General features: G+C 50.1%; 2 protein-coding genes and 1 pseudogene across 2 annotated transcripts in view; 2 read left to right on the forward strand and 1 right to left on the reverse strand.

Annotated features, from left to right (window-relative positions):
* The window catches only part of Anxa11 (annexin A11), a 43,531-nt gene extending 35,541 nt beyond the window's left edge, over positions 1 to 7,990 (forward strand). Inside the window, exons 11-15 of the mRNA XM_021202942.2 lie at positions 550 to 643; positions 4,178 to 4,273; positions 5,141 to 5,199; positions 5,387 to 5,509; positions 7,239 to 7,990. Of these exons, the coding sequence (XP_021058601.1) occupies positions 550 to 643; positions 4,178 to 4,273; positions 5,141 to 5,199; positions 5,387 to 5,509; positions 7,239 to 7,298 (432 nt within the window). The 3' untranslated portion in view covers positions 7,299 to 7,990. The remainder of the gene's footprint in view (positions 1 to 549; positions 644 to 4,177; positions 4,274 to 5,140; positions 5,200 to 5,386; positions 5,510 to 7,238) is intronic.
* Positions 7,991 to 9,607: 1,617 nt separating this feature from the next.
* Plac9 (placenta associated 9) overlaps positions 9,608 to 18,408 on the reverse strand; it is a 14,715-nt gene continuing 5,914 nt past the window's right edge. The window contains exons 2-4 of the mRNA XM_021203952.1: positions 11,909 to 12,006; positions 10,085 to 10,208; positions 9,608 to 9,731 (exon numbers count right to left, since the gene is read on the reverse strand). Of these exons, the coding sequence (XP_021059611.1) occupies positions 9,721 to 9,731; positions 10,085 to 10,208; positions 11,909 to 12,006 (233 nt within the window). The 3' untranslated portion in view covers positions 9,608 to 9,720. The remainder of the gene's footprint in view (positions 9,732 to 10,084; positions 10,209 to 11,908; positions 12,007 to 18,408) is intronic.
* Positions 12,402 to 16,074, forward strand: LOC110325670 (annotated as a pseudogene).

Here is an 18,408-nt window from a genome sequence, read left to right on the forward strand (position 1 = left end):
ATCATTGGCACATGTGCTTCTTATAGAGAGGGAAGCTGCTTTCCATGATTAGGAAATCTCACATAGAAACCTGGCAGCTGGCTTCAGTCTGGCAGTTGCGATATGGCTCTGTCAGCTGAGGGGGAGTGGGCCAGGATCTCTCGTAGCTTTCCCTATTCATCCTTTTCTCTCAATTATGTGTCCTTGTGGCTTCAAGGTCATGATATCAAGTCAGATCTAATCCTTCTATTTTTTTGTATGAGGAGATTGAGGCTCAGGAGCCAGGACCCTGCCCAGCATCCCACGGCACGCTGCTTCAGAGCCGGGACCCAAGTCCAGGCTGCTTCTTCCTCCTCTGTGGTGCTGGATGCCGGCTGAATCCTCTGTGCTACGCACGGATAGATGAGGGGATTGCCGGGGTCTGGGTCTGCAGTGAGCAGGGTTCAGCAAACTTGTGCCCCCACTGCCAGGGCCCTGCTCCTCCCCTGTGGGCTTAGATGCTGCCTAGGTGCTTTGAGCCTGGGACCTGGAGGATGCTTGCTGGACACACACATCTTCCTTCTCATCCAGGAGCTGTATGCAGCTGGGGAGAACCGCCTGGGAACAGACGAGTCCAAGTTCAATGCCATCCTGTGCTCCCGGAGCCGGGCCCACCTGGTGGCAGGTATGACAGTCCTGGGTCAGTTACTTGAAAGCAGGCCATTGTGTTGAGAAAAAGCCTACAGAATATTTGGCTGATGTGCTATGGATGAACCTTCACTTCCTCAAGAGCCCCCTGGTGGTGTCTTAAAGGTCAAGGCAAGGAAATGGATTGCCATGCTCTGAAATAAGGGGTGTCAGAGTGGGAAGCCATGGTCCAGCAGGCAGAAACACAGTCAGCCTCTGATCTCTACACACATGGCATGTCCCCAATAACAACAAGTAAAAACAAAAAGAAAAGAGAAAACATGGCAGCCGTGCTGGGAGCAGTAGCTTATTTGAGCATTAAAGTGGGTTTCTGTCCATCCGATGGTGATGGTGGAGTGGTGTGGTCTCCGTCCTGGGGTTCGGCTTCATGTCAGGAGACAGCTACACAGTACCGCCTGGAGCTGGTGGTGCATGTGTGGGATGGGTAGAAGGTGATGGAATGGAGTTGGGGGAGGGGCCGGGGCAGTTGTGTGGTATGAGGCTGTATGATCGAAAGCCCTGAAAGGGCAGGCGCAAAGGCCCTGCTGGCTATGGCCCAGGCATAGCCAAGGGGATGCAGGTATCTGGAGCAGATACAGTTGCAGCATCAAGGGGTGGGGTCAGAGGTGGTGGACAGCTCTGCTGACAGTGTAGGGTTCGGTGTTCATCCTGAGAGAAGTCCGAAGCCACAGGAAGGCCCTCAGAAGCCTGTCTCCTTCCTCCAGCTTGCAGAGCAACGTGCTGCCCAGATTCCCCAGAGGACCTGGGCCTCGGCTGTGGTGAAGGGAGAGTGAAGGATCCACCGTTGAGTTGATCAGGTGGAAAGCTATGCAGTGAGCTGGGGGGAGTTGGTGGAAGCCTGGATGGGGAATGGAGGAGAAGGGACCAGAATCCAGCCCGCTTGCTGAGAAGGCGCAGTGTGTTGAAGCTCAGATGTCAAAAGAGGTTTTGGGCTTGGAAGGTCGGTAGCTGTGGGGGGGTCAGGCGTCTGAGGCCTTGGGACTGTGAGAGATCTTCTTGGGAGGGGACCAGAAAGGAAGCAGCAGTTTGAAGGTGGGGGCCTGAACTATCGTAGGAACGTATGGAACAGCCAGTTAGCTGGGAGGGCCTGGAGAAAGGGAAGCCATGGTCACCTGTGTCTGAAAGCCCTGTGGGCAGACGGGAGAAATGAGAACAGAGCATAGTCAGCTTGGAAAGGCTGTGGGTGCTGCAGGGTAGGAGCGAGGCGAGAGGCGAGGGACGAGGTGGAGGGCGTGGCAGTGCTGCTCCTGGCCCAGGACCAGGCACTCAGGAGGGAGCCAATATTCCCTCGGTCTCAGGACTGGCCTGAGGCTGACATGGCTATGAACCTGGCTACTTTGGGCTTGAGCCCTGTCCCCAGGGCATGCTTTTTAACCTCCTGGCTGCTGTGACAGAATGCGCATGAACATGTGTTCATTGTCGGTTTTCCTGTTTGAGAAGTTCGTTTATGCATATAATGTGTTTGATCTGGTTGATGCCCCCATCCCCTCCCCATCCTCCCCACTTTTTTCTGTGACTATATGTGTGCTCTCTTTGAGACAGGGCCCTACTAGGTAACTTTGGCTGGGCTGTAACTAGAAGAAGAAGAAGCTAGGCTCTGTGTAGAAGAGGCTAGCCTCAAACTCAGTGATCTGCCTGCCTCTGCTTCTTAAAGGCTGAGGTTAAAGGCATGCGCCTTTAATCTCCCCTCCCCCTCTCCCCTCCTCCCCCTCCCCTCTCCCCTTCTCTTTCTCCTTTTCCTCTCCTCCCCCCCCCCACGTACCACTGAATCCACTTATTGTTACCATTATATACGCTGGTGTAGTGCCACCTACTGAACTATGAGTAGCTTCTCAGGGACCATGTTCTTAAAGGAAACAGACTCTAGTACCCATCCATCCATCCACCCATCCATCCATCCACCCATCCACCCATCATCACTTGCTAATGGTTCCTCCGCTAGGGTTGGGGCTTCATGAGTCCCTCTCTGTCCTCTCTGTGCTCAACTTTTTGACTTGATCTTGTGAAGGTCTTGTGCATCCAGGCACAGCCACTGTGAGTTCAACTGTGCAGTGGCCCTGTCATGCCTGGTAAATATTTACTGCAGCCCTCCACCATGTTGGCTCTTCTGCCTTCTCTCCGGCGGTGACCCCAGAGCCTGGGGAGGAGGGGTGTGGTGCCGATCTCCCCATGAGGGCTGAGTGCTCCAGTCTCATATTCAATGCATGCTGACTACTTGTGATATGGATTAATCTTCATTTGTTTTAATGAGTATAGAACATTTGTGTCACTGTTGGTTTTCCGAGCATTTTGACATGGGAGAAAAATGAGGAAATATTCGGGGAAAATATCAGATAAGCAGAAACCACAGCTCTGGTATGCAGAGGACACAAATCTGGAAATAGTTGGTTGAAACTTGAGGCAGGAGTAGGAGGAGAAATTGATGCTGATGTTAGCACTAGACTCAGGTTCCTGGGCTCGCCAGCATGGTTCCTTCCTATAGGAAGCAACAGCTTGTTCTGTGTCACTCAGCAGCTCCTGGGTTTATAATTAAAGGCTTTCAGCACAACGGAACCACGTGGGTTGTGTCTGAATGGGGCAGAGCTCATGTGGATCATAGTGGGGAAGAGCAAGGTGAGGCTGCTTCGTGAAATCAGAGGGGCCGGGGCTGGGAATGTCGAGATTTGAGGAGGACACTGGAGTATGGGCTGAGATCGGTCAGCAGACTGACCGCTCTGATAAAGGGATCATCTGACTGCAGGCTGTGCTGGGCAGGGTGGAAAAAACGCAGGACTCTTCAGGGTGTGTCTCCTCTTGTGGGCTGGGCTTAAGCAACAGGAATGTGTTTTCTCATGAGTTTTAGACACTCATAAGCGTGCCAGGATTAGTTTCTCGTGAGGCCTCTTTCTCTCTGAGGATGAGCCTCTCTGGTTCCTGTGGCCTTGTGTGGTCTCTTCCTAGATAGGTGTTCCTCAGTGTTATGATGAGATGCTACCCAACAAACCCATTTGAAATGTTGTAATGACACAGATCTGTAATGCTGTAATGACACAGGCTGAGATCCATGGAAGCCAGAGGGTTTATAGGATATGACTCAAATTACATGCAAAAAAACCAAAACCAAAAAAAAAAAATAAATAAAACCAAACCAAAGATGCATTTATTATGCCTAACATTGTGAAAGTATGGTTCAGCCCAGCCAGCGTGACCTAGAGACTCACCACTGCCATGCAGTAGAGCCCTGTTGATATAACGTGCTGAGTACTTAGTGGGGCTTGGAAAAAGCTGTGCTTCTGTGTGAAAAGCAAGACAAAAGACCGCAAGGCAGCCCATTGCAGGCCAGGATTTGTCAGTCTGTACCATGTGTCCTGACCTGTTTGTAGATACCACTGGTTAGCTTGTTGGCTCAGGGCACACCATTATGGCATTGTTTTTAATATATAATTCAGGTTGCTGAGGGTCGGGACTACCACATGGAAACCTGAGAGAACGTGATGAAGGCTCTGACGTGCCCCTTCTATTTTCTTGCTAGTTTTCAACGAGTATCAGAGGATGACGGGCCGAGACATCGAGAAGAGCATCTGCCGGGAGATGTCTGGGGACCTGGAGCAGGGCATGCTGGCTGTGGGTGGGTGTCTGGCTGGGCAGTGTGGGTTGCAGGCTGGGTGGTCAGTGTCCTGGGGTCGAGGGTGAGAGAAGCACGGGGTCTGAGCTTGCTAATCTGGACCGTGTGGCTGGCGGGTTCCGTGGCTCTTGTGCACATGTCTGCAGTGCGGCTCAGCAGAAAGGAGCGGGATCTGGGCATTTAGTGGGAGCCTGTCCAGCTGCTCTCCTAGAGGCAGGTGACTCACATCCTGCCAAGTTTCCTCTAAAAATACATCCCTGTAGGCAATTGTCTCTGACGGAAACACGTGGAAGGCTTTTTACTTGCAACAGCAAACCAGGCCCATTCTAGAGAGTGCTTGGCTGAGCTTCCAGCATGGGGAGTACCTCTTCCAGCCACCTGCCCTCTACAGCAAGTCTTGGCCACTCTAGGAAACTCCTGACATGGAGCTGGGCTCTTGCTCTGCATCCCCGCCACCTCCCTTTATACTTGTTGAGGGACATTAGTTTGCCCATTTCTTTTAGTTTTGGGGGGGATTTTCCTGGCTAGAACAGGAAATAAATGAATCCTCATTTCCCAGCATGGCCCGAGAATACCACCACATCCCCCTGGGCTCCCTATCTCCATGAGTGTTTTTCTGTTTGACCCCTCATGCCTAGGAACCCATGAAGTGGGTGCCTCTTCACACCCCCAGGCTATCTATGCTCAACCCCAGTGTCTTTTGCTCAGTGATGGTTGGGCTGGTGGTCCTACTGTGTGTGGAGCTGCATTTGTGGAATCACAGCAGAATAAAAGGCGTGACAGATTTGATGTCCAGGCTTCCTAGGAGGACACTGAGGTAGTGTGTGCCCTCCTGTGTCCTGCAGGACTTACACTGTGTTTTTCTTGCAGTGAAATGCCTCAAGAACACCCCGGCCTTCTTTGCTGAAAGGCTCAACAAGGCTATGAGGGTATGTAGTTCTTGTATGCCGGGGTGGGGGGTGGAGGGCGGTGGGGGCTGGAGGGGGTGGGGGTGGAGTGGGTTTAGGACATCTTAAAGCCTCCTGAGTCTAAGGGTCCACTGTGAGCTGAGTGTAGAAGGTACAGGAGGGTGGAGCCCGTGGGAATCCCCGTGCACATACGCTGGTGACTATTTAGGGAGCAGGAACAAAGGACCGGACCCTGATTCGCATCATGGTGTCTCGCAGCGAGCTTGACCTGCTGGATATCCGAGCAGAGTATAAGCGGATGTACGGCAAGTCACTGTACCACGATATCACGGTAAGGGATGGGGGCCAATAAGGCCTTCTCTTCCTCTCCACACCTCCAGGCCCTTCCTGTCTCCTTTCCCTCTCTAGAACAGCTTCTTCATCTACTCGCCTCCAAAATAATCACAAGATCCTGGACAAGACAGGGCATGACCCTGTGACCCTATGTTCCTACCCTCCAGGATCCTGCTTAGTAACTTAGCAGAAATGTCTGCCAATGATATAAAGAAATCTCAGCCTTACCCTATCAAGTCCCTAACCTTCAGAGTCCCCATCAATCTGGAGATGTGATCCATCAAGGAGAGCTCATGTCCCCAGGGACTGTGGCACTCAGCTTTTGCTTCCTGGGTTCTGGCTTTCTCCACATTCACTTTATGGTGGAGACCACATCGGTAGCTCAGCCGGGGGTCTGATCCTGGTTTTTCCGCTTGGTAACCTCATGACCTCGAGCGGTGTCTGCAAACCTCCCTAGCACTGGTGCAGCATCTCTGAGGATAACAGTTCTTCCACAGGTGTGGTGGCAGTCTACACAGAGCTGGGCTGGCAGAGTTGACTCTAAGTCACCAGTAAACACTGCGGGGACGGATTTCAGACTTGTTGGGCTCATCTTTGAAGAAATTTCCCCTTCCTGTGCTGTGAAATTGAGGCTGTGTGTAGCAGAGAATCTGTCTTTACTGTCAAGAGTTTGGCCTGTGTCGATAGTATTCTGTGACAGCTAAAGAAACCACAGACCTTGTCATCAGAAAGCTTCAAAAAGCTTATAGGGTGACAGAAAATCATCTGAAATTAGCTAAGCCTGAGCAATCGTCCCAGAGAGAGCATAGTGGTGTCAAGTAGAGATTGGTCTGTGGAGAAGCAGAGGTTGTTGTAGTACTGGTCACAAAGATGATGCTTTCAAGGGAGAACACAGCATTGCTTTACAGTAGAACCCAGGCAAAGAACAGTGATGATCAGCCCTGGGTGTGGTCCTTAGACTGTATGTATGTGTGTATGATGTATGTATGTATGTATAATGTATATATGATATTATGTATGCATGATGTATGTCTAATGTATATATGATGTATTGATGTATGATGGGTATATGTATGATGTATGTATAATGTATATATGATGCATGCATATATGATGCATGTGTGTATGCATGATATATATATGCATGATGTATATATGTATGAATGCATGATGTATATATGTATGCATGCATGATGTATGTATAATATATGCATGCATGTATGATGTATGTATGATGTATTATGTATGATGTATGTATTTATGTATATATGATGTATGAATGCATGATGTATGTATGATGTACAAATGCATGTATGATGTGTGTATGTATGGTGTATGTATGTATGTATGCATGTTTGATGTATGTATGCCCATATGCACACGTATGCCTGTGGAGGCCAGTGTCAACACTGAGTATCATTCCTCAGAAGCTATCCATGTTGATTTTTAAGAGTGTTTCTCACTGGGACCTGAGGCTTACTGGTTAGGCTAGAATGGCCTAGCAGCCCCAGGCTTCACCTTCCAGTGCTGGGTTACAAACATGCCATGTTGCCTGGCTTTTGGCTTTCGTTTTATGTAGAATCTGGGGGCTGCTGGGCAGCACGTATACAGGGGAGATCTGCATTGCGTGCTCTGAGTGGGAACTCTTGACTCTGACAGACCTGCCTCCTCACAAGGACACTCGGAGCCTTGCTTCCCTTAACCCTTGCTCTTGTTTCTGCGACCAGGGAGATACTTCTGGGGACTATCGGAAGATTCTACTGAAGATCTGTGGTGGCAACGACTGAGCGGTGGCAGTGGCTCACCTGTGCCCCCTGCTGGCATTGTCCAGGAAAAGTCCCAAAGAGCACACTTCAGTTTCCCTAATAACCCCCAAATACACCCCTCCCCCAAGGCCATGGCCTTTCCCTCCTGGTCTCCCCTCATCCACGTATTGTGCTGAAAGGGCCTAGGTGGGCCGGGGTTCTCAGGGGGCCATCTCCCTGGCCTTCACAGCCTCTTGCTGTGCAGATGTTTATCTCTCCTGTTCCTGCACTCATTCCTCGTTGCTTGTGGCTAAGACTCTTAGCTTCGTGGTAGACATGCGATTTTGTATTTTTATTTGAAAATGTTTTTTAAACCATGGTTGCCAGACAGATGCATACAAGTGTATTTACTGTATACATGTTTCTGGGGAGAGTGTGGTGTGAGAGGGTCTCCCCATCCTTGCCTAGGATAAAAGGGAGGTCTTGTGACAGGACTGTGGTGTCTGGTGAAAATGTGTCATGAGTTTTGTTTTTGCCAAACTCACTTCTTTTTAGAAAAAGGCCAGAAAATCATTTGTTCCATTTTCCATGCAAAACCATGCAAGAATTAAAGCCAGCCTCCTGCCAATGACAAGGCTCCTTGTAGTTTGGAATGTGCCTTAAACCTGAATGTCTGTAGCCAAAAGCTGTTTCCAAATAAAAGTCAGCCAGTTCTGGAACATTCTGGAAATGTCTTTCTGGTGCCAGCGTGTTTTCTTCCGCTTTATGACTCAGAGATCCCGGCCCTGTTAGCCAGTGGAAAATGAGTATGCTGACCTAGAAACATCGTCACTGCCGTGGGAGTCCCACGCACAAGCTACCTGGCAGGGTTTGTGTTTTGAGGATATACAAAAGATGCTCTCCAGATTCACACAGGGCCCAGGGAGCGCTGGGGCACAGGACCGGAGCTGGATGCAGGGTTGGCAGAGTTCCTGAGTGAGGTCACAGAGGGGTGTCCGTGTGGTCTCTGGGGTGACCTCTCAGGGAGCCTAGTGAGGGGACAGGAACAATGCCGCTCCAGAAGGGTACTTCCTAGGGACTTCCCATCAGGAGGGCACTCTTGACTCTGGCCCTGCAGGCTCCCGGCTCCTTGGTGTCTGGAGAGGGAAACTGGCAGGACAATTTCTAGGATTCACTGTCACCATGTCCAGGAACACAGAGTTTGGCTTGCTGCCTAAGGCCTTCCATCATTTCTCCTGTGTTAGAAAGCTTCGGACAATGACATGCTAGAGAGACAAGGGCCTCACTAGCCTCCTGAATCCTGTCCAGAACCCCAGAGAGGCCTCAACTGAGCTGCAGGGGTACCAGTCCTCACGTCTCCCCCACAGTGGGAGGACGGATGACACTCAGGAGTAATTAAGCGACTGTGAGCTAAATACTGATGTTATGGTTTGCACCAGCAGCCATATAATACAGATGGGCATGGTCCATTGATACAATAGAACGTCATTTTGCATCTATGAAGGAGTGACTCCCTGTCGCATGGATGAGCTCTGAGGACTTGTCTGGTGAAAGCCTGATACAAAAGGACTCATGGTTCCATTCACAGAAGCTGCCCACCATAGGCAAGTCCAGGAACACACATTGTTGCTAGAGTGTTGGCATGGGGAGAGGTAGAAGGGAAGTGACTCTTGTATAGGCTCAGATTTCTTTCTGGGGTGTTGAAAATCCTGGAATAAATGCTGATGGCTCTTCAGACACACTAGAAGCCACAGGATTTGTGCAGGTTAAAATGGTAAGTTTCGCTAGGTGTATACCTTTATCTCAGTTTAGTCTACATGATGTGCCATTCCCCTGAGTGAATTTTATGTAATAAGAACTTTGTTTACAGAAATATATAATATATATACATATATACACACATATATACTTCAGCATATTTGATATATATCACATGTGATATATGTTATATATTAGTATACACACACACATATATGTGTGTGTACATACAACTCCTTACCACCAGGAGGGCAGGGCAGGGCAGGGCAGGGCAGGGCAGGGCATCACATGAAAGCAGAGATTCTGATGGAGGTGAGTTGGATCTTGTGTTTTTGACAGTCTCCTGAGTGGCAGTGGCTTCGGCTTTGTGACCTGGGCAGCAGGGCTGCATAATGGGCCTTGTGTGCTCGGTTACCACTCTAGGCCTGTGGTGTCTCACATCCTGCGAGTCAGTTTCCAGGGTCTATCTCTATGAATTAGAAAGTTGGAAGTGCAGTTGCACAGGTTACCCAGGTCCGAGTGCTAGAACAGCAGTGTGGGGTTCAGGGTGCAAGAAGGAGCCGGAGCTGCGGCAACAGGTCACGGCTAGCAAATGGGTCCAAATAGAAGCTTTTATTTCACACAAAGGTGGGGCAGGGAGGCAAGGAGATCTGGCTTGGTTCTCAGAGGGATGACATCAGCTGACAGGCTCCACCATCCCTGGAAGTCAGAAACCATCTGCAAGGAAAGGGGCAGGGGGTACCCTAAGAGAGCAGAAGAGGATGCTGAACGAGTCCCTTGCCCCTGCTGTGCCCAACGACTGCCTCTTTCCAGCTTTCTGCTTCCTTGGGACAGCAGAGCCCAAACACAGGGCTTAAGGAGCTGGGCTGCCAGGGTGGGGAGAATAGATGGAGAATAGTCGGAGAATAGACGGAGGATAGATGGAGGATAGACGGAGGAGCCCAGAAGCCAGGATACTTGAAGACTGAGGTGCTCAGCCCAGGACTGCATAACATACCCTGTGTATTCTGTTGCCAGGGACCCTAGGTGACAGGTCTAGCAGACGTCCCTCTGCTATCTGAGCCACTCACCGTCTCCAAGCAAGTCAGGTTTGGGACTGAAGGGCCCTGTAGGAAGGTTTGAAGCCAGTTCCTCCAGCAGGCCCAGCAGACCTGTCACTTCCGCCTCCAGGTGCTCCACCGTCTTCTCCACCGTCTGGAGTGGGAGGATGGGGCAAAGTCAAGAACAGAAGTTGGGCCAGCTTTAGCTTAGCTTAGTGATGTCCCCAAGTCCCTGTGTACAGTGGAGAGGGACCCGGGTGCTGTCCAGTCCTGGCTCCCACCCAGTCTCTGCTCCTTTTTCCCAGGTGAGAACATCACAGGCTGCTTGTTCCCTTTGCCCTTTTAAGGACCCCGCCCTGTCTGGCACTCAAAGGTATCAGGCTTGGCACCGGACTCCTAAGCACCTTTTTGTTTGGGAGTAGGCTGTAAGAGTACACATTCTTTTTTTGTTGCACCGCCCCCTTGTGGCAACTTTCATAAATGACAGATTTGGGATTTTAAAGTTTGTTCCTAGGGCTTGCTTAAAGGGCTGCTTGTTGCTACAGATCCTGCGGGCAACCTAATAAGGCCTCAGGTCAGGACTGTGTGTGCATGATTAAAATAGAAAAATAAGGATACCAACTACATTGTAATAGCATTCAAATATTAAAACTATATATTACTTTAGTGGTTGATGTCTTTAAGCTCAAAATCTTGAGACAAAATTATTATTATTGTCTTGGGGGTTGCGGGCAGAAAGGCCAAAAGTCAACCTTAGGAGCTATCCATTTGTGTGTGTGTGTGTGTGTGTGTGTGTGTGTGTGTGTGTGTGTGAAGGGTAGGGGGCACACTTACACCATTGGGAGTGCATGGAGAGGTCAGAGAACACTCTTCAGGAGTCAGTTCTCTCACTTTGAACATCCTAGGGGCTTGGCAGTGGTGGCGCACACCTTAATCCCAGCACTGGGAGGCTGACAGAAGAGGATCTCTGAGTTTGAGGCCAGCCTGGTCTACAGAGAAAAGTTCACAGAGAAACCCTGTCTAGGGAGAACAAAGAAAGAAAGGCCAGCCTGGTCTACAGAGTGAGTTCCAGAGCATCCCTGTCTCAAAAAGCAAAACAAAAACAGAAACAAAACAAAACAAAACAAAGTGTTTTCAGCAATGGAGATAAAACTTTGCCCAGAACAAAGTTATGGACCCTAAGTTATGATTCATCACAAACATTGATGATTTAATCCTCCCTCTTCCTAAATGCCTTAGTCAGGGTTTCTATTGCTGCAGCAAAACACCAAGACCAAAACAAGCAAGTTGGGGAGGAAAAGGATTATTCTGTTTACAATTCCACATTGCTGTTCATCACCACAAGGAAGTCAGGGCAGGAACCTGGAGGCCGGAGCTGATACAGAGGCCGTGGAGGGGTACTGCTTCCTGGCTTGCTCCTCATGGCTTGCTTAGCCTGTAGAACCCATGACCATCAGCCCAGAGATGGCACCACCCACAATGGGCTATGCCCTTCCCCATTGATCACTAATTGAGGGGGAAATGCCTTATAGTTGGGTCTCATGGAGGCTCCTTCCTCTCTGATGACGCCAGCTCATGTCAAGTTGATGCACAAAACCAGCCAGCGCACACAACTAGGGAAGTACACACAACTAAGGAAGAGTCGTCTCAGGCTGTGCACAAGCAGCGCCTCCTAGGCGATAGGTTACAGAAGACATTGCCCAACTGAACATCCCACTGAGAGCACGGAGTCACTAACCTGGCAGCAGGGGAACAGGACTGGCCTGGGTTTTCTGACATTTGTACTCCACAAAGCTTCCAGCCTGGCAGATGACCACGAAGTTTCATGATCCCTTCCTCCCACGACCTCCTTACCTCTTCCATAATGTCTACCCGCCTTTGGACAGCCATGTGTCTGTCACAGCCTGGGCTCCAAGCTAGATCTTCTCCAGGGGAACTGGGGGGCTCGGCAGCTGTAGGGAAAACAAGTCTTGTCACTGTGGAGCCGGTGCTTCCCTTGTGGGACTGGAAGGTTCTGCAAAACACCAGGCTTAGGAGACTGAAATGAGACACACCGCCATGCAAGGATGAAGACATGAGCCACCACCCCAACCACTCTCCTGTCTCCAGACCTAGGAAGTCTATCTCACGGAGGCAGTGTCTAGGCTCTGGAGTGTCAGGCCAGGAAAGGTTTTGGCTGCTTGCAAAGACATGGAGAGAAGCATGTCTTCCTTGAACAAACTCAGGGAGTTGGAATGCCTGCAGAGAAACAGGGTGGGGGAGGGGAGGGGGAGGGGGGGAGGGCTCAACCAGGAAGGGGTCTCGGACTGAAATCGGGCTGAAATCGCTTGATCCAGGGACCTGGAGAATGTGGAGGAATGCGGCTTTGGAGGGAAGCAGTGGCAGCCGTGGTAATCTACGCTAGAAATGACAGTAGCAGGCAGAATCCAGGGAGGACCCTGAGCAGCCTCATCTCTGGGAACCAACCAGTCTGAGCTGCTGCTCACTGTGTCCAAAGCCACGCTGCTGGTGAGAGGATCGGAGGTTTAATCTGCTATGCTGCCTGTCCTTGGTGATCCACTTGACTGTATTTGGAATTACCTAAAACCCAAGACACTGGGCACACCTGTGAAGGTTATCTTAATTATTTGGATTAATTATTTATTAATCCAGATTTCAAGGTGGGGAGATCCGATCCGTCTTTAATACGAGCTCTACCTTCTGTTGGCAGACTGTATGAAGGACATGGAAGGCCAAGCAGTGGAGGCGCACGCCTTTAATCCCAGCACTTGGCAGGCAGAGGTAGTTGGACTTCTGAGTTCGAAGCCAGCCTGGTTTACAGAGAGAGTTCCAGGTCAGTCAGAACGACACAGCAAAACCCTGTCTCAAAAAAAAAAAAAAAAAAAAAAAAAACAAAATAAGGACAAAAGAAGGCAGTTCGTTCTCTTTGCTTTCTTGCTCTCACTGGCTGGTCCATTCCATCACCGGCCTTAGATCCTATGTCTTTGGGATTCCAGAGTAACTGAAGACCAGCTGAAGTATTCATCTCCAGACTAAACACCTACTGAGTTTTGGACCTTTTGTTGGCAGACATCCAGTGTTGGATTAGCTGGACTACAGCCTATAAGCATTCTAATAAATCCACTTTCTAAATGTCAATAGGTTAATTCTTAGTCATGTGTCCCCTAGAGGGACAGACCTGGTAACCTTCTGGAGAATCCTGACTAATACACCTTCTCATGATTCTCCTCATCCACTGAGGTTAGCCCGGCACCACCACCTCTGACACAGAAGTGTCAGGGTCCTGCTTATGAACTTGGGCTGTGGTGGGTCGATCTGAGGCATTCGATGTGGCTGAGCCCTTAGGAAAGGCCTGTCCCTGGGAAGCAGGAGAAAGAAGAGAGGGTTTTTCAGACTGTAGGGAGGGCGGCAAGCCTGAAGTGGCAGGAAGGGTTAGCACCGTGAAAAAGAGAGCCAGGAGTGTTCCTGCCCAGCGCTAGTCATTCCCGATGGGATGTGCATAGTGGTGCAGCGTGATGGGAAGGGAAGGTCAGAAGCTGGAAACTCGGGTCCTGGGAAATTTCTTCAGGGAGCTCGGAAGAAAGGGAGGGAGGGAGGTTAGGAAGGAATGGAGGGAGATCAGCTTGCCATGGCCAGAGAATTGTGTACTGTTGTCCTGGCTGTTTTCTTGGGCTTGGGAAAACACAGCCATGCTTCTAGGGACGGGAAGGGAACAGAGTGAAAGAATACACCTCCTGCAGGGACAGGAAGCCCTGGAATCCAGGATCAGGGGAATCAGAAGAATCCAAGAGAGAGGAAGCGTGGGGACTAAGTCAGAGGCAAGGCTCACTGCTAGCTAGAGTTCACATCTTCAATGTCCTCTCAAGGCCCCTGTTAGAGGCCTGGTCCCTAGAGCAGGGTGTGGGGTGTGGGGGAGGGGAATCTGTATCCATAAGGTGGGAGATAGGGTGTGGAGGAAGGTTGTTAAGTTATTGGGGTGTGCCCGCTGAGAGCATTGTAGAACCCCACTCTCTTACTCCTTTTTCCGTTTCCTGGCTGATAAGGTGAGTGGTTTTGCACCTACTGTGATGCATTCACGGTCTCAACAGCAGCCGCCACCAAAAGCAATGGGGCCAGTTGACCATGGACTGAACCTTTTCATTCAGGAACCAAAATAAACCTCCTCTCTCTTTTCCGTAGTTTGCCTCGGGTATTTTCTTACAGTGATGACAAGCTGACTAAGAGAGCCCTCTGTGAAGAGCAACACGGCTCCCCTTCACTGAACTTTAGAAACCCTGTTTAAAACACAATAATGCTGCTACTACTGATTTGAAGGAGGGGAGAGAATGTCAGAGTGGTGTTGTGATTTAAACATGAAAGGTCCCCTAAACGCTTATGAGTTTGAATACCAGCCCGGCTGCATTTCCTCTCCCCCCACCCCCTGCTTCTGGACTGCCCATCACGTGCTCTGATGGGCTAGCTCATGCTCCTCCCCCCATGCCGTCCCCACCACGGCAGGCTGTGAGCCCTGGAGCAGAGAGCCAGAATAAACCGTCCTCCTAGAGTTGTTTTATTGGAGCATTTATTTCATCACAGCAACAGGAAAGCAGCCGGGCCGAGTGGTGTGCTGGCTACATTTGTAGAAATGGGTCTTTGGGAGCTCCATATTGGAGTTCTCACTGCTGAAATGTTAGTCTTAGATGTACTTCAAAATCACTGGACCTGGCGAAGGGACAGCAAGGAGCATCGATGGGCAGAGCAAAGATTCCCCCTGGGAATGCGTTCAGCCATCCCCTCTGCTTTTGTGTATATAGGCTTTTTTTTTAATGTGTGTTTTTATGTGAGTGTTCTTGCCTGCACATATGTGCATGCAGTGTCTGAGAAGGTCAGAACAGAGCATCAAATCTGCTGGAACTGGAGTTACAGACAAGATGGCCGTGAGCTTCCTTATGGGAACTGGGAATTGAATCCAGGACTTCTTCAAGAGCAACAAGTGCTCTTAACTGCTGAGCCAGCTCTCCAACCCAGACAGTTATTTTAAATTACGCGTATGTGTCTGCATATGTGCATGTGAGTGCAGTGCCTACAGAGGCCAGAAGAGGGCATCAGATCCTCTGCAGCTGGAGTTACAGACAGTTGTGAGGCCCCCAGTACAGGGGCCAGGAACTGAACCGGGGCTCCTTCATAAGAGCAGAAGTACACGCTGTTAATTACTGCCTGGTGGAACTGTTAGCTAAAAGAGAAGCTGTGATGGGCTGAATGAGAAGATTCAAAACGCTGAGGACGAGGAAGAGACCTGCTGGAAGGCTGTGCTTCATGATCTGAGAAGCCCGCGAGAGACAGAAGAGGTCCAGACTAGCCTCAGGGAGGGGACGCCACATTTGTTTCAGCTCCAGCTGGAGAGAGGTACAGGGAGCAGGAAGAGCTCTTCTTACTCCAGGGTCGGCTGTCCTAGTGGGAATCTGCCAACACACCCTCCCTGTTTGCCCTGCCTGGAAGCCTTCAGCCAGGTTACTCTAGGGCAGTGGTTCTCAGTCTGTGGATTCTTGGGGGGGGGGGGGGATGTCATATCAGATACCATGCCTACCAGCTACTTACATCAACTTGTAACAGTAGCAATCTTACAGTTAGGAAGTAGCAATGAGATAATTTCATGGTTGGGGGTCACCACGACATGAGGGACTGTATTAAAGGATCACATCGGTCTAGGTAGCGGCTTCACCGCCAACGGCACGGCCGTGGCTGGAGCGCTGGTGCGCAAAGCGGCAGACTATGTCCGGAGCAAGGACGTCCGGGACTATCTCATGAGTACGCACTTCCGGTGCCCCATTGCTGCTATCAATGACATGAAGAAATCTCCAGAGATTATCAGTGGGCGGATGACTTTCGCCCTCTGTTGCTATTCTCTGACATTCATGACATTTGCCTACAAAGTACAACCTCGAAGCTGACTTCTGTTTGCATGCCATGTAACAAACGAAGTGGCTCAGCTCATTCAGGGAGGATGACTTATCAACTACCAGATGAGTAAGCGGCCATGAGTAGTGGCGCAAAGACCGGACAGTGCTCCAGCCACTGCTGTAGCCACAGATCATGCCAGCCTGAATAGTCGTGCTGAGGGGGAAACACAGAATGCTATCTTTAATGACCATGCCAACATTATTGAATAGCCGAGAGTCCCTAAAACAACTCTCTGCTGCCTTATCAATGCTAAACTTTATTTGTCTTCATCAAGAGTAGTTCAAAATATGCAATTAATTTTATCATTTTGAATGGTGGTTTTTATCCATAGTAATCTGTAGTAATGTGTATATTATCTATTGGGATTTGTGTAATAAAAAATCTAAGGGGAAAAAAAAAAGGATCACCTCATTAGGAAGGTTGGGAAGCACTGGGCTCCGAGTATCACCTGTCCTTGCTGGGTCCCCTTACCCAGCAGAAGCTGCCAGCTGTGGGCATCTTAAGCAACGCGCCTCTGCTTCTCTTCCACTGTTCTCCAGAGTCTGTGATGAGGTCTGACTTGGTTCCAGAGCTCTCCAGGGAAGCGGCTGGGCTCTCACTCCCCTCACTCAGCACTAATCCCTCACATCTGGATGGAGCTGTGCTCTGAGCTCATCCAGGCCTCCTGAGGCCTCATCTGACAGAAGGCTTGGAACACAACCCTAACAATGGTCCTCCAAGGCCAGCGCCTCCACGGCAGAGAATCCCAGCATTGCTCTGCCTAGGAAACACCCTGACGACCCTTCTCAGCCTACACCCTCAGCTGTTAGCTTTCCGACCTCCACAGCCTGCACTATCAAACTGGGTAGGGCTAGTCTGAGGCTCTGTTTCCCAGATGGATAGCATGGAGGAGTAAGAATATCTTTCAGAATTGGCTTGAGGCCTCAGAGGACAAAACTGGGGTGAACTATGGACAACCAACCCTTGGGTAAGTAAAAAACTGAACTGTCTCTATCTCTTTGTCTCTGTTTCTATCTCTCTGTCTCTGTCTGTCTCTCTGTCTCTCTGTCTCTGTCTCTCTCTGTGTCTGTCTTTCTGTCTCTGACACACACACACACACACACACACACACACACACTCCCCACTCTCTGGTAGAACATAAGCTCATCAATCAAGTATGGAGGAAAGGCCAAAGGGATGCTGTGTTATCTCACAGGACCTTGACCTAGGTTGTGGGCACTCCCTTTCTCTTTCTTCCCTGACAGTTGGAAATGGGTTTCCCAGGGCGTGGGGGTTCTGCTGGCTGGACTCCTGCTTGACAGCCTTGTTTGTACCCTGGCTGGTGGCCATGGATGAGGCAGCATCCTGGGATGGGGGTGGCCCAAACACCAGGAGAGGTGCTGGGCTGGCTGACTTAACTCAAGAGGTTTGGGCTCTGTCCTCTCTGTGGCCCGCCATCCTGATGTGCCTGGGACTCACACGGTGAGAAAGTGCCCCCAGCATCCATCAAAGCTGCCCTCTGCTCTAACCAGCAGCCCCAGCCACTTGGGGTTAATGGTATCTGACCACATTCAGTGTAATAGAATAATAAACCTTACCACATCTAGTACTCGTATAAATATTTGTGACGTGTTCAAAACCATCAGCGGGTTTTGGGTCTTCTTAAAGAGAAGCAGAATCCTATTCTAAAGGATTGTCTGAGTAGCTGTGCATGGAGCTCTGACTGAAACCTGCCAAGGGCCCCGGAGGCCTTTCAGAGAGAGCTACATTCCAAGAAACTTGTGTTTTGTTCGCTTTTGCTGGGAGGGGGTGTGTTCTAGCCCCGCTCTTGTTCTGAGTCTTTCTCCAGCAGGGGATTTTTGAGACTCATGGCTCACTGGGGAATGGATCCGTGGATGGAAGTCAAGCTCCCTGCCGTAAGGAAGAGCGAGTCTCTGTCAATCACCACACCCTACCTATCCCCCTCATGTATCCATTCAAGCTAGACTGGCTGACGGTCAAGGCTGGTAGGCAGCTCTGGGGCTAGATGTGACCCCGGATCCTGTCTTGCTACCCCATTATCTTTTTAAACCGCTAATTACAATAAACAAATCCTTCCCAAATCCCAGGATGTTGAGGCCTCAAACCCACTGAGGTAAACTTCACCAGCATACAATTGGAAGTCAGAGGCACAGTCCATGGGAAGCTCTTGCAAGGGCTTCCTCTTGCTGACTGAGACATCTGCCTGCCTTGCCCCATCTCCTTTGCAGGGTTGCCATGATCCTGCACCTGAAGATGTCTATGAGCTACAGGGTGGATGGCACAAAGCGGCTAGGGTGGTTAAACTGTCAACTTAGTACAAACTAGAGTTACCTGTTGAGGAGGAACTTCTGCAGAGGAAGTGAGCCTCTCACAGAAGCCTGTGGGCAAGGCCGACTGACAATTTTTTTTTTTTT

The sequence above is a fragment of the Mus pahari genome, chromosome 8, assembly GCF_900095145.1.
Source record: "Mus pahari chromosome 8, PAHARI_EIJ_v1.1, whole genome shotgun sequence".
Taxonomy (NCBI): Eukaryota; Metazoa; Chordata; class Mammalia; order Rodentia; family Muridae; genus Mus; species Mus pahari.